The 17,979-nt window shown below is 36.9% G+C and overlaps 1 protein-coding gene across 2 annotated transcripts in view; it reads right to left on the bottom strand.

Moving 5' to 3' along the window:
• The window catches only part of LNPEP (leucyl and cystinyl aminopeptidase), a 106,299-nt gene that overhangs the window by 56,352 nt on the left and 31,968 nt on the right, over positions 1–17,979 (bottom strand). Inside the window, exons 2-5 of one of the 2 annotated variants that reach the window (XM_059418283.1) lie at positions 13,730–13,810; positions 9,182–10,022; positions 4,621–4,759; positions 3,174–3,305 (exon numbers count right to left, since the gene is read on the bottom strand). In XM_059418283.1, coding sequence (XP_059274266.1) covers positions 3,174–3,305; positions 4,621–4,759; positions 9,182–9,999 — 1,089 coding nt within the window. In that variant the 5' untranslated portion in view covers positions 10,000–10,022; positions 13,730–13,810. The remainder of the gene's footprint in view (positions 1–3,173; positions 3,306–4,620; positions 4,760–9,181; positions 10,023–13,729; positions 13,811–17,979) is intronic. The other variant, XM_059418282.1, reaches the window with a different exon arrangement.

The following is a 17,979-nucleotide window of genomic DNA, read 5'->3' as shown; positions in this document are numbered from 1 at the left end:
ATGTGCTGTATCATATTTAGGATTTGCATATGATGAAACATCTTGTATCCCAGCGATAAATCCCCTTTGATCATGGTCTACGATCCTTTTAATGTGCTACTGAATTCAATTTGCTAACATTTTCTTAAGAACTTTGTGCAGAGACAACTACTGCATGTATATTCATCAGGGACATTGGCCTATAGTTTTCTTCTGATGTCCTTATCTGGCTTCGATATGAGGGTAATGCTAGTCTCGTAAAGTAAGTCAGGAAGTATTTCCTCCTTTCCAATTATTTAGAGTTTGAGAAGAATTGGCATTTTTTTCTTTAATGTTTGGTAGAATTCACCAGAGAGACCACCTGATCCTGGACTTTCTTTGCTGGGAGGTTTTTGATTACTGATTCAATCTCTTTACTCATTTCTGATCTGTTCAGATGTTTTATGTCTTCATGACTCAGTCTTGTTAGGTTGTATGTTTCTAGGAATTTATGCATTTTTTCTAGACTATCCATTTTATTGGCCTATAATTGCTCACAGTAGTCTCTTATGTTCCTTAGTATTTCTGTGTTATCAATGGTAATGCCTCTTTCATTTCCAATTTTGAATCTCATGTTTTCTTAGTCCAAGTAAAGGTCTGTCATTTTTATTTATTTTTCAAAAAAACAAAAATAAAAAAAACCTGGCTCCAGTTTTACTGATCTTTTCTAATGTTTCTCTGTTACCCCTTTCATTTATTTGTCTTCTGATCTTTGTTATTTCCTTTCTTCTGTTAACTTTGAATTTAGTTTGTTCTTTTTCTGGTTCCTTGAGGTATAAAATCAGGTTTTTTATTTGGGATCTTTCTTGTTTCTTAACATAGGCATTTATCACTCAAAATATCCTTCTCAGAATTGCTTTTTATGCATTCTGTTGGATGCATACACCACCACATGATACTGTAAGAGTATTCTGAATTTGGCTATATACTTACCTTTACCAGTGTGTTGTGTATTTTCATGTATTTTCATTTTACTAATTAGTGTCCTTTTTTTCAGCTGGAAGCACTCCTTTCAGCACTTTTTAAGGGAGAGCTAATGGTGAAGGATTCCTTCAGCTTTTGTCTGGGAAAGTCTCTCTCTCTTTCATTTCTGTAGGAAAACATTGTCAGACAAGAGTATTTTGACTGGCAGTTCTTTCTTTCAGCACCTTGAATCATCTGACTCTCTTCTGGTTGCTAAGTTCTCTGCAGAGAATCCACTGATAGACATATTCCTTGAAAGATACAAGCTTCTCTTCTTTTGATCCTTTTAAGATTCTCTTTGATTTTTTGACAGTTTTATTATCATGTCTCTCTTCAAGCTGTTTGCTTGATAACCTGTCAATTTCATAAACTTGATTATCCAAATTTCTCACCATATTTGGATAGCTGTCAGCCATTACTTCTTTTGAATAAGCTTTCTGTCCCCCTCCTCCGTCTCTTCCTTTTGGAACTCCAGTAATTCACAAATTGTTTCTATGATGGTGTCCCATAAATCAGGCTTTCTTCAGTCTTTTCTCCATTTTTATTTGTTCTCCTGCTGGATAATATCAGCTTTCCTGTCTCTCTCTCTTTTTTTTTTTCTTTTAAAGATTTATTTGGGCTTGGGGGGACAGTGCATGTGCCAGGCTGAGGGATAGGGGGAGAGGAGGAATCCTTGAGCATGTTCCCTGTTCATGGGGAGCTCATCATGGGGCTCCATCCCAGGACCCTGAGCTCATGACCTTAAATGAAATCAAGAGTTGGATATTTAACCGAATGAGCCATCCAAGCGCCCCTCAACTTTCCTGTCCTCTAACTCACAGATTCTTTCTTTTGCTTGATTCATTCTACTACAGATGTTCTCTACTTCCCCTTTTTTTATTTCACTCATTGTATTTTTCAGCCCCAGAATAAATTCTTTCTTATGATTTCTCTATCTGTTACAACTCTCATTTTGTTCATGTATTGTTTCTAGATTCCACTGAATTATCTTTTTGTTTCCTTTAAAAAGCTATTTTGAATTCCTTGTTGGGTAAATCAGATTTCCATGTTTTTGGGATCTGTTACTGGAAGACTATTGTGATTCTCTGGTGTTGTCATGTTTTCTTGATTTTTCATGTTCTTTGAAGTTTTACATTATTGTCTTCACATCTGAAGTAGCAGTCACCTCCTCCACTCTTTAGTAACTGCTCTTGCCAATGCATCCAAACTTGCATTTCTTTCCTCCAAGAGTGCTGAACTTTTTGGCTAGAAATGTGGACTTCCACAAAGACTATTTTGTCCAGGTGTTACTATCTAAGACAGTATTTCTCAGATGATCCCACACCATGGCCAAGAGGGCTAGAGCTATTTCACATGCCATTACAGGGTCCACAGCCAGGACCATGGTCTATATGCCTAGTACCTGATGCATCAGTGGGCAAGATTCCTCCCAGGTCCTTTGGCATATGGTGCTGGATTCCATAGCTTCCATTTTTGTCCATGAACAGATGTTAATTATTGTTGGGGTGAGAGGACATGAATGAGGGACACATTATTCAGCCATGATGCTATCATCTAATTTTAGTTAATTTAAATGAAAAACCACATAAAGCCCTTGACTACCATATTGTGCAGCCCAGTTATAGAAGCTTTGTTATACATATACTGTCTTACTGGAATTCTCTTGTAGAAGTAAAATTAAAGGAAACTTGAAAATTATTGACTGGGTATTTAATTAATGAAAGTAAATAACACTAAGCAAAAAATAACATTTCTTGCATAAGTTGTCAGAGCTGTGATCCAAAAGCTTATTTTCCTATGTGGAACTTAAGAAACAAGGCAGAGAATCATAGGGGAAGAAAGGAAGAAATGAAACAAGACAAAACTAGAGAGGGAGAAAAACCATAAGATCTCTAAATCATAGGAAACAAACAGAGGGTTGCTGGAGGGGAGGGTGGGGTAGGGATGGGATAACTGGGTGATGGACACTGGAGAACGTATGTGTTGTAAGGAGCACTGAGTATTATATAAGACTGATGAATCATGGACCTGTACCCTGAAACAAATAATATATTTTATGTCAATTGAATTTAAATTTAAAATTTTTTTAAAAAGCTTATTTTCCTTCATAAAACAGCTGTCAGAAGTCATTAAAGAATCTCTCTTAACCTCTTATGAAACAGGCTTTCAAGACAATTACTACAACAACATACCAGGGTTCCATTTACATCCTGACTCAGGTTCTTCATCTCCCCAACAATGAATGCAACAAGGTAAGTGCTCATTTTCACACTCTCAGAAAACTCATCTTGAACGAGTCCATCTTCCATGATGACTGATGAGTTCTACAAGCAAAGGGGAAAAGATACCTAGTTAACTATAAGAATAAATGACAGTAACAAACTAAGAAGTTGAAAATTCAAATAGGATACAAGTAGGGAAGATGTTGGCATATTTTAGTCTCTCAGCACAAGAGAGCATGACTCTTACTCTAAACAGAGCATGGCCTTTACTCTCAACCTGCTCCATTGTGCCTCATCATGCAAATATACTGAGTACAGTGAAAATCTTTAAGGAATTTTAATTTCAAAAGATCCACTTTAAATAAATGTAACTTAGAAATAGTGAATATCAGTGGTTCTGTCTTTCCCCTTTAAAATACCACCCAAACCAAATCCTTCCTTATGATGTAGGAGTGCTCCACTCTACTGCTACAAATTCAGAAGAAGGAGCTACAGATAGGATATCCCTCTGAAAGATCTGAAACAGCTTTTTTAAAGTGCCATGTTGATGACCTTAAGAAGGCTTAGCAGAATCAAATGTGATAAGTCACTAGAGAAGTATGCAGTAGACACAAGATGAAAGAATGCATGCAACATTGCAAGATTTTCTGACTATGAATTAAGATACCTTTTGGGATATTAGGCAAGTAGGTATCTCCCCTCTTTTAAAAGAAGATTAAGGTGAAGAGTATGGCTAGGAGTGGAGCTGCTGAAGTGATGTCCCTATTGAAGGACGGATCACATCCTCTCTTCTCTACAAAGGTTGACTCCATAGTCTGTTAGATGCGACTGTTCCTCTCTACTAACCACATGGGTTCCACATGGCTACTCACGTGTCAGGGAAAAAACCAAAACCCTAGCTTCTGTTTAGCATAAAAGAAATTCTGCTTTGTTTCATCCTCACTGCCTCCCACACAGAATTTACATCTAAGAAACAGGTACACGCTCTTGTTAAACCTCCACATTACCATAGAGATTTTTCAAATAACCAATAAAACACAAAGGTCAGTCATGATTCAACACTATCATGTATCACTTTTTAGAATAGCAAATACACATCTCAGAAAATACCACTGTGATCTTTAGTACTAGTTCATATAATATTATTATTTGTACAGCTTTAGTATATGGCACACACTTCCATTTCCTGCCCACACATTCCACATCCAGCAGGTCTTCCTCTTCCTTCAACTGCTCCTTGGGCTGACTTCTTGATTAATTTCAATGTATATTTTAACTTTTACTTAGGTATTTTAAGAAGGAATAAGAATGTATATAATTTTAATCATTCTCAACATTATCACAAAGAGGAATTCAAGTATTAATTACAAAGAAAGAGATCCACTCAAAGGTTTTACATTAAGGAACAGAACAGTACCTTAGGCATATTTGATAAAGCAGTGTATTGCTCATCCCTTATGATCCTGATGATAAATGTGGCTTTAAATCCTGGTTCATCAAAACAAGGAAAAGCAGATCTTGCTGCCAGGGGTTCAAACTGAGTTGCTGCAAAGTACCTAAAACAAATGTAAATTCATCCACAGTTATTGAGCACCTACTCTTGAAGGCATCTTGCCACGTACTAGGGACACTAAGATAAACCTGGTAAATCCCAGTCATTAAAGGATCTGCAATCAGCTGGGAGAGGCACAGGTTATATGATGAACAGACACCTGTCAGGCTGTAAACTATGTCATTAATAATGAAAATAAAGCAGTGGAAACAAAGGATAGGAAACAAATTCTGAGTAGCGGTTGAAATACCGTATGGAAACTGGTGACAAAATTTCAACAGTCTTAAAAAATGAGGAATATTTCAAAAGGTGGAAAAGGGAAGAAAGGACACTGCAGAAAGAGTGGGAAGCACAAGACAGAGTGATGGATACTCAGGGACTGGAGGTGGCTGTCCAGGATGGCTGGAGATAAAGCCACAAAGGTAGCCTACAATGGGCTACTGAGGTCTTAAAAAGGTTTCAGATGGACATCAGTATGAAAGGTGGTCATTAATTGCCATCAATCATCTACCCAGACTCTGGCTTCACAACACTAAACCTTAAACTTACTACTCACACTTTCATGAAGACTAAAAAAAACAAAAAAAAAAACAAAAAAACCCCTAGGCGCTCTGTAGTATGATGGTCTTCACAATCTTCAGAAGTGAATAAAAATATTTCCTCCCTTTCCTACAGCACAGCAACAACACATGAGACTTAAAATCATATGAAAGTCCTCAGTTAAAAGTTGGGAGAAGAGCATAAAAAGAAAAAGAAGAGAAAATTAGATTTTCAATTAAAACGGAGGAATAAAAGAGATCTGCAATTGGAAAATCATCCCAATATGGCCATAGAGTAAGCAGGGCAAGTATGGCCCTGTTGCACATATTTTAGGTACAAGTCAATATGGCACATGTACAATCACCCCTCTGGACATGATGGCCTCACTTGCTTATGGCTTAGTTTCCACTTCGAAAAGACATACAGAAAAGAGTGTGGGATTTAGAGTAAGAAGACAAAACCCTGCATGTGACTTTAGGCAAATCAGTAACATACTCCTCGGTTTCCTTATTCATTAACTTAGGACTGAGGTAGGATCCTCTGCCAAACAGTTAGGGGTTTTGTTAGAATCTATTAAGTCTATTCAAAATAAAAGCTACTTGTCTGGCACAAAGTCCAACATAGATGTTTATTACCAATGCTAGATAGTCATAACTCTTCATTCACACTTATAATTATCGTGCTTTTGTTCCCATAAGGATTTGCCCAAATAATTGTTTCTATTGAGTAAACTGCACAAAAGATAGCAATCAACATACAGGAAACAATTTAAACATACTATGTTGCTAATACTCAATTTCTTCACTTCACTACCAAATTCTTACCTACTTAACAGAAAACTATGGAACAGGGCCACAAGGGACCAGGGGATAAAGTTTAATAATATCCGTAACATGCATATAGTCTACTTAGACCACTGCTTTATTATATAAAAATTGGATTATAATGTTCTGAGACAAAGAAAATTTTAAATTACTGTTCAAAGGGATGCAATAATAACTTTTACATAAAAGTCGCTTTGAGAAGGTTGCTGCTTGAGGATACTTATAATCTATCCTATCTATGTTGAACACCCTGAAGCTTATGCTTTCATTAGTGATTTCCTTTGCTTTCAGAAATATTAGCTGCACTTTGAGCATTACCTGAAGTGCTGAAGACAATTATGAATTAGCTGGGGGTCATGCAACAGAATTCTAACCACTGGGAGTAACAATGGGTAAATGAAAAGGTGGTGTGAACTAGGGAGCCAATACATCACAGTGGTTAAGAACAGAGCTTCTAGTGAAAAATGATATTGAGGTCCCCCTCTGCTACTTGCTAGCCGATGTTAGATGAGTTGCTTTATGTGCCTCTGCCTCATTACCTGTAAAATGAATGAAATATTAATATCCACCTCTTGGTGGGTTTGAAAAGATCAAATACTAAACACAGAAAGTGCTTGGAAAAGTTTCTAGCACTTTGGTTCTCAGTAAATATTATTATTATCACTGGAATTCAGGAGAGTCACATGAAGTTCATTATGGCAGGTGAGGGATAGGAGATAAAACAAGGGCCAGATCTGTTGAAATCTTGAACTGAATCCTATTAGAAAAGAGGAAGTATTAAGGAATCTTAAACCAAAGATCAACATGGTTAAATGTGTATTTCTAGAAATATGTGCCTGGAAACTGTGTGTAAGATGGTGACAAGAGAAGAGTAGGGGATAAAGTGGCAAGTTTGGAGGCCAAGGAGACCAGTTAAGAGGATGCTTGAAGAGTTCAAGAAAAAGGACTGAAAAACTGAAGGACAAAGAAATAAAACACATCCCCATCCTAAATTTGTTTACTAGTTCTTTTAGTATCAGTTTATTATCTAGAACCTTAAGTATATCATCAACACCTTCTAGAGTGAACTCCCAAGTTCAATGACATCTTAGGGTCATTGATGTCTACATCTTAGATGATATCGGTAAAGTTCCCTGACCAAAATATATGTTTGACATTTACATATAATCTGATTTTCCCATCAATAAGGAATGTATCCCTTAATTATTTTATCTAGTTGTTTAAGTAGTTATTCTTACTGCACTTTGGAGGGGGCATGCAAAAAATTTCTCTAATAGAATCATGCAAAATTAAAAGTTGGAGAGAAACCAAAAATATTGCTTTGAATTACAGTTCTCAGATACCTTGAAAGGTAAATAATCTTCTCAACTCTTACTTTCCATCAAGATATACAACCATGTGGGGCATTCATTTTACTGAAGCAGGTAGGTTAACAGATTTATATACTTTTTTAACAGCAGTATTTCACATACTAACTTGTTTTAATATATTTAAAAACACTTTTTAAAATAATATTCTATTTCTTATTTTTAAGGAATTGTCTTCTCTATTTTTCTAGCATTTTCCACAACTTGATCTAGCCCATGGCAAGAATCAACAAGTGACCATACCCCAAATCACCTTTCTCTGCCATACATTTATTCCTTCCATTAGATAGTAGTTGGCCCAAGGGACTCCAAGGGCAATAATCTGATTAGAAGAGATGACCACAGGATTTGTCTTCCAGGTTTGTTTGCATTGTTTTTATGTATATCCTGTAGTTCCTAGAGATGATGATTATAAAGGGAGAAATAAAGGCAAGAAGCCATGAGCTGCCATAATTACAAATTTGCCCTTTTGGGGGAGGGGGAATCCTGTTTACTATATTACAGTTCAGTTTTCTTTGTTAACAGAGACATTTGAACAGGTAAAATTCTAGTTTTAGATCAGAGTGAAAGTAAAAAGAAAAGAAACATTGACCCACAAAGGAAATGGGTATGAACCTATCGTGGGTCACATTCACCTCTGGCAATACCCATCCCCACATCTGACAATCATAAATTTGTTTTTAACATCAGATCTCACACAAGCTCCAGAATGCCTTTTTTTTTTTTTTAAAGATAAAGGCAAAGAAAAAAATTACTTTTCTGCATAGGTATAGAGATCTTGCTTTGTCTTTCATCATTTAAGAAGGTTCAAACCATTTCCTTAAGATAGATTTTAAATGTTCATTGCTGTTCTATTTTTCTCAATATACCAACATACATTTGCCAAACGGCTAGCATCAGTAATTCAAAAACTGGCTTACAAAGTAATATGAGAGAATGTGCCAATCAAATTAAACAGCTCTAATAAGATTTCATGTACATTAAGAGAAATGACATTATTGCTACTTAAGAATAACCTGTATGCAGTGTATACTGCATCTTTCCATATTCATATATACTATGAATACTAAGATTCAAGTGAAAAATAACAGTCTAAATAGGGGGCTGAGTACTTTTATGTTTTGAATCACCTTTTTTAAAAACCAAATTAAGTCTCTCCTAGATTTTTTTAAAAATTCCATCAGAAATCCAAATCAAGTGACTTTTTTAATGAACAGCAAATATCAAGGACACTAAAAATGATATATGTAAGCATACAAATGTTCTTCCTGCCCTCTTTCTCCATCTCACTAAGCACCTCCTAAAAGCTCTGCACGTTAGGAAAATAGGTCTTAAAAAAAATAAAAATTCTTTTTTGCATCCACCGAGATCCCGTGAGGTGACTGAAAACTAGATTCACCAGCATTAAAAGCTCAAAATAACTTAAGATTTTGTGCTAGAGACTATAATTGATATAATCTTCATCCATTTCTTCCCACCCACCTGCCTAAGTCCCTCCATGACATAGTTGCTAATGACTTTGACTAAGACAGAAATAGTATATTCTTCCAAATCACCATTCTACTATTTTGCACATAACCTCCTTAAAAAAAAAAAAAAAATTCCAGTTAATGTCTCTTGGTGCGGGCAAAGGAATCCATATTATGTAAGTCATCACAGAGCAAAGAAGTAGAATCATTTAGGAAGACTACCTACTTTTTCTCATTACTTTCATCTGTGTAGGAGATTCCATAAAACCCATAGTAAGAACTAGATATATTCGCTGAATACTCTATCTTCAAGGTATAATTGTGTCCTTCGAGAAGGGTTTCAGGGGCAACAATGGCAATTTGTTCATGAAATGGGTATTCCAAGACCTCAACTTGTTTTTCTTGGCTTGAAACTGCTGACATAAAGGTCACTCTCGAAATATTATGGCCTGTACTGTGAAGAACGATATTCCACGTGGCCTGAAGAGCCTGAAGTGAAATTGTCACAGAACCCTTGAATGTCATCAAGGTGAGGTTTGGGTGTAGGTTAAGTTCATAGCGTAGTGGCATAATGGTGGTGGGAAGCCTGACTTGTGCCCACGGAAACACCTTTCCATTTGTCGCAAGTGGCTGAATTAGTCTCATTGATTGGTTTTTTTTATGGCAGCCTTCTTTGGTAAAGGTACATCTGGGCAGTAGATAAATCACCATGATTATAGAAACAGCAACCGCAATAAGAAAAACACAGACCACCATGGTCCTTGCAGACGGTACGGAACAAGTCCCATCTGGGCTCGGCCTATAGCCAGCTGCACTGTTCCGAAGGCCTGAGCTTCTGTTCATGAAGGACATGCCCAGCAGTTTCGCAGATGACTCATAATCCTCTTCATCCTCATCCATCTCATGCTCACCAAGACCCCGCACCAGCAGTCGTGAACCCCGGGGCTCATATTCCACCTCATCAGGCTCTAGAGGATGCAAACAGGGCTCTTTGGCTAAATCTACCACATCTGGTTCTTCCTCAAACATGCTGTTTTCAATCATATTCCTGGGGAGCTGAAGCAGATCTAAACAACCAAAACATAAGGACAAGGCACAGAATTAGAAAAAAAAAATTTTTAATAAAATGCCTACTATCAAAACCACATTTAATCTAAGAACTTTTTTTTATCACTAAGACTTATTTCCATCTCAGAGCTACTTTAGGTGCTTATAATTATAAGGTGCTTATAATTTCCTTGTGTCATCCATTAAAAACTCAAGCATAAATAAAAGTATACCATAGTCATGAAACAAGAAAGCTAAATAAATGAGCTAGTATCAAAAAAAGGCAGTGGAGACTAAATACTAATTTCCTTAATACACTCCTGTCTAACAACCTGGGCCCTTGTCTTGAGCTTTAAAGGCCCATCGAGGCCCTGGCTTTAGAACTGCTGTGCCTGTCCTCACAGATCAGAGATGTGCCCACCCACGTTCTATGTCCCCCTTCTGGAGAACTGGGGTTTGGTCACCAGAACCACCAGAATTCCTGCCTAAAAGGCCTCAATCCTACTTCTAAGGCACTTGTGGGTCTCTTCGCTGAGTCTTCACTAAGATTCTCCCTACAGAGGAACACAAACTGTTGTATCTATTTATAGGCTCGAATGATAGTTAAGCAAGAGGCTGGGCTATTTTTTGTCTCCGTAAGGGGGATGTTTCTATTTCACAACAAACCAAAAGTGGCAAATTATATACAAAATTTTCATAATCAAGAAATCATTTAAAAATAAGAAGGAAGAACTCTAAAAACCAGATACAACTACAATCCAACCTATTATTTCATGCTTCCAGAGCATTCAGAAACACAACATATTCCCCTCTGTAAAACCACATTATATACCATGAGAATAAGTGGATCTTGAATTAAGGAGAGCTCTTATAAACTACAAAGAACATTACCTGGCAAAAATGAGAACACAAGACACAAAAAGTAAAAAGGGTTAAATCATATACAGATCAATCATTCCTAAGATAAGATCACCCAATATTCTTTATTTAAGAATAGTAGAAATTTAGCTTCAAGGGATTTCAAAATTTGGTGATTGAAACCTCCATTAATCTTTCTCTGCTAGGTACTTCATACATTATCATTTCTAACTCTCACAACAATTCTAAAAAATGGCAAGTATAACTATTTCAGACATGAGAAAACAAAAAAGAGAAATGGGTTAATTTAGCTTCATTAAGTCACAGTTGTTTCAACATACAACTGATACTGAAGTCCAGGTCTAAAAATCTAATTCCAAATTTTAGATTATTCCCATTATTATACTGCATCATCTTATTCAGCTAATTCAATAAAAATAAGAGTTTATACCTAAATTATTTATTTGCCCTTGGCAATGAAGTTGCTAAGAGTATTATTTTACCATCATCAGAACAAAACATATAAAATTATTTAATATCTAAATATCTACCTTAACAGAAATGCCATGTATTTTGCAATATCCAACAAACACTGAACAGGGGTAACTCATAATCCATGAAACAAAGTATCAGTAAATATTAGAACAAAATTGAGTCTTGAACCAAGTGTGGTCTGTGGACCAGTGCATCAGCATCACCTTGCAACTTTAGGGAAGAGCAGACTCTCAAGCCCCCTTCCTGAGACGGAATTTTAGCAAATTCTCAGGTGATTCATGTGCACATCCGCTTGAGAAGCACCGGTTTCAGCCTTCTCTACGGTCACATCCCAGCCAGCACTAGACACTTCATTCCTGGCTGTACTCGCCGCTTCAAACTGCTTCTTCTTCTGAGAACAACACATTGCTGTTTCAAACTATCCTCCAAGTGCCTGTTCTCCCTGTTCCCCTTGCCAGCAATGTCACCATTTCTCCTTTCCATCCCAGACTACCAGGTGAACATGTTATGCCATAACTCAGGTTCAGTTGCTATGATATAAATTAAGAAAAATTATGAAAAGTTATTTTCTTTCTGTTTCTCCTTTTTAAAAAATTACATTTAAAAAAGAAACTTTCTTTTCCCTACATGTCACCCCTTTCTGCTTTGGGGAGCACAGAGAACCCAACGAGGTTACATTTTCCTACCTCCTCTCTATCCTGAACTTCCATACAAGCCATGCTACTACTTTATAAAAAGTTTTCTTTGAATAAAACGTTTGGTCACACTCTAGGGGTAGGTTTAGCAAGCTGCCATTTTCCCACCTCCTGTGAATGACCTACAAATGGAAGAAGAGTGACTATAAAATCCTGCTTTAGGCATTTCATCTCCTACACATCCGACAGAACTTCTACTTCTCATGACAAAATGTTAGGGTTTTTTTGTTTTGTTTTGTTTTTTGATGGTTAACTGTGTTTGGAGGTCATTTACTTCTTTAACAGAGCAAATATTGCTGTAACTGAACTTAAAAAGAATTTAACTTTTAATGAACTCCTAAGGGTCAGAAATTTTCTCTGTATCTTTTAGTCCTGGTACAGTGCTGAAGCTTAATTGCTTAATTCGCTTTTTTAAAATATCTGAAAGGCTTTTTCTGACTTTTTTTTTTAACCTCATATAGGAAAATTGTGTTCTCTTAGCATTTGCCCATATTGTTTTGTTCTGTGTCAGACCTAATGTAGACAAAAAGGAGGTCGGCACAGTATGGCTTTTTTTATTTAATCAATTTCTAAACTAACTCTAGGTATAACTTCAGTTAACTTAGAGCACACCCACTCTTGAATTCACAACCCCTTGGAACTTTGGTTTTGTGTGTTTTGATTCCTCAGCAGTGCCTTTTTTTAAAGGCAAGTAGTGTTCTACCATCTGACCATTTAAGCATCACCTGTCTGTAGTTCATTTACTACAAATCTTGTGATAAGGGTTTAGTCATTTGTCTAACAAATCCAAATACCCTACTTTTGTTATTTATCACCTATTCAGATTAATAGCTATGTAGAATTTTAATCTTTCAGAAGTAGAATATATTGACTCATCTGCTATAATTTATTGCACATTAAAGGGAAATTTTTGTATATGCGTACAATATCAAATTAAATATATGAAACCAGGGGAAATCATTCTTGTTATAGGTAACCCATGAAGACTATTCTTCCAACCTATTTAAGAAAATTTTGCCTTGGGGGCACCTGGGTGGCTCATTGGGTTAAGCATCTGCCTTTGGCTCAGGTCATGATCTCAGGGTCCTGGGATGGAGCCCTGCGTCGGGCTCCCTGTATCTGGCTCCCTGCTCTGCAAGAAGCCTGCCTCCCCCTCTCCCATTCCACCTGCTTGTGTTCCCTCTCTTGCTGTGTCTCTCTCTGTCAAATAAATAAATAAAACCTTAAAAAAAATTTTTTTCTTTGGACTCCTAAATCGATACACTTTGATTTTAGCATTAAACTGTAATGGAACATGATTACTCCTTGCTCTAATGGATTTATTTATATTAAAAGAAGGTATTCTACAGAAACAGGAAATTTTCTAAAACCTCTTAATCCATATATACACGCTATCTATAAGCCAGAAGCAAAGAACATCCTAACTGACATGTTTCCATTTTAAATAAATAAGCCCATCTGGTAATCTGAGACAACTAAAGACATTTCTCTTCCTCAGATACCATGAACCAGTGCTCCTCAATGTTGTCTGTGGATCAGTGTCAATCCACAAACTGTTATCTATCTGTGACAGGATATATGTGGACAATTAGTATTTAAAAACTTTCATAGCAGTTTGTCAATTATTTTGTGGCTATCAAATTTAATTATTTTAAAAATGGAGCTTATAGTTCACTTACATTTTTCACTTCAGCTTTCCAATAATTCATATTTTTTTCTTTTTTTCCCAACAATTCATATTTTTAAATGCTATAAAACTTCTGCAACAGATTAAAAATTTTAAAAAAATTAAAAACCTCTATTATTCAGCTCAGGTAATATGGGAAGCAATGAGTTAGATTGTCACTATAATGGCAATCCAGATCAATATGAAGTTCTCAACTATGACAGCAGAAGAAGTGAAAAGGAGGGAATGATTATAAGTCCTGTTAAAAAGGGAGAACACCCAGGAACTGAGGCTTCCTTGGGCCAGACAGGTCTGAAGATGGAACGACAGAGGGAAGTCTACGTCAATTCCTGACACACATTCTGGCTTGGATAACTGGAAGAAAGAATGCCATTCATTGAGATTGAGAATATAGTTTTCAAATTCTCTCTCTTGGTTTTGTTTGTTTGTTTGTTTTGTTTTGTTGCAGGGGAGAGTATAGGAGGAGGAATAATGAGAACGGATTTAGGGATGGCATTCGTTATGGGGCATGACATATTTAATACATCTCTCAGATAGCCAGGTGGAGATGTTTAATTAACAGCATTTTACAGAGTTAAAGACCTCACTTTAGAAAGAAGTTCAAATTCTGCCTCTTCAACTGACTGCTTGACCTCAAAGAGATAACCAAACATCCCTTCACTTCAATTTCCTCAACTATAAATGTGGAAAGCAGAACTATTTTGTAGGACTGTTATGAGGATCAGGTCATGTGGATATGGATTCAAAACAGGGATCTGCGTGGAAGATTCAGATTTCAGAATCACCTGGGTATACAAAACGAAAACCATGCAGATGAGTGACACTACTGAAAGGGAGGTAAAAGAGAGCATCAGCGCTGAAGACACGGGCAGAGGAAGAGGGGCAGAAAAGGAGAAGAAGAAGGAGTGTGCCACAGGTAGGAAAATCAGGAAGTAGTACCCCAGAAAACAAAGAAGTTTCATGAAGGAAGTGGTCAGCATTAAACGTCTTAGAAAGGTCACAGAAAATGAGGCCTGGAGAGGTCACCAGATTTGGCAACCAGGGAACCAGTAGCTTTTTGTAGAGCACCTTCAGGGGACATAGTGGATATGAAAGCCTAACTTCAACAGTCCGAAGAATGGAAAATTAACACGGGAAGGCAAGAGCTGCTGACCATTCCTTCAAGGTACATAGTGAAGAGTCAAGAAAAAAAAAAAGCACAGCGTCAAACTAAAAGAAAAGATGGCACAGGGCGCCTGGGTGGTTGAGTGGGTTAAGCCTCGCCTTCAGCTCAGGTCATGGTTTCAGGGTCCTGAGATCAAGTGCTGCATCGGGCTCTCTGCTCAGTGGAGAGCCTGCTTCCTCCTCTCTGCCTGCCTCTCTGCCTACTTGTGATCTCTGTCTGTCAAATAAATAAATAAAATCTTAAAAAAAAAAAGAAGAAGAAGAAGAAGAAGAAAAGATGGTGCAGATAAAAGTTAAGTTCTTTTGTTTTATTTTTTGCTTATTTGTCCGTCTTTAAGATGGAAACAACTTAAGCATGAAGGAAAAGTAATGAATGACAAAATGTGGAGGTAAAGGAGTAGACAAGATGAAATGCTGGAATAACATCCCAGAGGAGTAGGAAGACGTCACAAAAACTCCAGTAGGCAGATTAACCTTGATGGGAATGAGGCACTTCTCCTCTGAGCCTGGGAGACAGAAAGTAAAGACGAAGAAGAAAAATGTTTAAGCGCATGAAAAGCTTGGATGTGAACACAGAGTGCCTCCATGTTCTCTGTGATGGAAGAATCAAGGCCATCTGCTCCAAGGCAGTTGTGCAGAAGGCATAGGTGGCTTAAGGACAAAAATAAAGCACAGAAGCCATAGCAGAGGACCAGGGAAGGATGATGCAAGGATGGAGTATGGCTGAGAAGTTCAGTATGCCCAGCAGAATTTGTTGTACTACCAGTCTCCATAAATGCCTTGGGCAGTGCTCACCGGCCCAAGTCTACAAGAAGAAAAAGTGTGTTATGTGTATTTTACCACAATTACAAAAAGGAAAATATAAATGTCAAAAAAATTTTAAAGAGTAGAGAAAGCAGATGGGTTCATTCAGTATTCAATGTATAGAGAGAATATGGTGAAAAGTTAAGAGGAAAATGCACAAGAGGTGCTGGCAAGAGAGAAAACGATTAACAGAGGGATTCAATTTAGAAGACACAACAAAAAGGAAAGCTATGGCAAACAATGTGGTGAGCAACTCGAATTAAAACAAGAAAACTTCCCACAATTCTAATCCCTTGAAACTACCATTACATTTTCTGAGAAGATGAAATGAAATGGAGTGTATTTTCAAACCAACAAGGCAAAACAACTTGAAAAGAATAGGCCTGATTTCAACAAGGCTTTTTAGGCAGATGCAAGATTGCTATATTCAATTAGGTAATAAAACAACTTGCTATATTCAAATTGGGCCTTAACAATAAAGAATTATGCTTCTTCAGAGGCCTTCCAGACATACTTAAACAGAGCTAAAAGCTTCAGGCATGAGACAGCTTTTATATCTTCTAGATCACTGCCAAATGGAAACTTCAAAAAATTTCTGAGTGATGGCTAATTATCAAATACAGTAATTATTTCCCCAATAAGCAATCCTCTGCCATCAAAAAGAGACTTTATTTTTTAAAAGATTAATCTTAAAAAGGAGAGAAAACAACTAGAATTTAGAACAAAACAGTGATTTTTCTGTACAGCTCTGATCTGACAAAACATTATCCCACTCCTCCTCAACAGACACACTCAAAGAAAATCTTTCCTATTTATCACAATGCTTCTGCTAAGTTACATGCTTAGATACAGCATTTTCTCACCAGAATCTGGAGAGTAGTCACTAACAGAGGACAACTTTTCAAGATGTTTTCAACAGCCCCTTTCCCTGATACACCCTGTTTGCTTACCCTTCAATGTATAAGCAGTGTCATAAAATACTAACACAGAAAGCCCTGTATGTGTTCCTACTTCTGTGTAGTGCCGTTTCAAAAGCCACATTTAATTTTCCAATTGATAGGTGCAAGATCACAACCTATGATGCATGACCCAAGTAAGGTCTTTCTTTCTTCTGTTCCCCCTTCCCACCTTGTCTCTCTTGGGAATAGACAAGACAGCAGTGAATGGAAGACTAGAGGTGGGAGGCAGGAAGATGAGAGAGAAATGGTCAGTTCATACATACCATATGCTCACTATTTAGTTGTAGAAGAAACTAAAAAGTAATTTTCCCTTTCAAGTTACCTCTAAAGTTCAACACATAAAAATGCTGTGAGAGACTTCTACTTCCAATATGACACAGTAACTGATACCAAACTTCTTTTCTTCTCATAAGCAACTATTACCTAGACAAAATGATGCAACTATTTTCAGTTACTGGATAAACGAGCAATAACATGAGCTTACATTTGTCTGCTTCTCTGCCTTGGGAATACTTTCTAATTTTATTATGCTGAGATAGAGTCCTAGCCGAGCAGGGCTGGTGGCAGACACAAGACACTGGAGAGGACAGAACTGTGCAGAGTGGGGACCACATAAATTTGTATAGGGTTACCTGAGAGTCCTTAACCAATGCTGGGCATAACTACATAAGGCTTACCTAAGAGTGGCTGTAATAAGGTTAATATGGAGTAGAATTACTAGAGGTCAAGCAGGATAGGGAAACATTGCCAGTCTAACCTAACTTGAAGAAAGAAAACTATGAAACTCTGCACATCAATTTGAAAAGCTTGAAAGACTTCACTTTAAGGGAAAAAGCACATCCTAGAATAAGACCAACTCTAGACCACATTAACAAAATTTTAAAACAAGCCCTAACAAAACCCATGGAGCAAAAAGAATCTGGGGGCAGAATTGTGCTAAGTTAGAGAAGCCTGAGAAAAACTTGAGCTTTCCACAGATAGTTCCCAGCAAACATATACAGGGCCATCAGCCAGTAACTAAACTACTAAAACAAACACCACTCTACAAAGAATTTTTTTTTTTAATCAGCATCTCTACAATGTATCAACACTCTTCAATAATTAAAACATTACTAGGCATTCAACAAAACAAGAAATGTGACCCATAAGAAAAAATAAGTCATTAGAAACTGACTTTAACTTGGCCCAGATACTGCATTTCATAAAAACTTCAGAGCTACTATTTGAAATATGTCTTAAATAAAGGAAAATGTTTTGAACAACAAAGGAGAATACATGAACAGATGAGACTCTCAACAGAGAAACTGAAACTACA

This window comes from Mustela nigripes, chromosome 12 (assembly GCF_022355385.1).
Source record: "Mustela nigripes isolate SB6536 chromosome 12, MUSNIG.SB6536, whole genome shotgun sequence".
NCBI classification, from domain to species: Eukaryota; Metazoa; Chordata; class Mammalia; order Carnivora; family Mustelidae; genus Mustela; species Mustela nigripes.
Note: the sequence above shows the minus strand (reverse complement) of the source record. Positions and strands in the feature narration are given on the sequence as shown.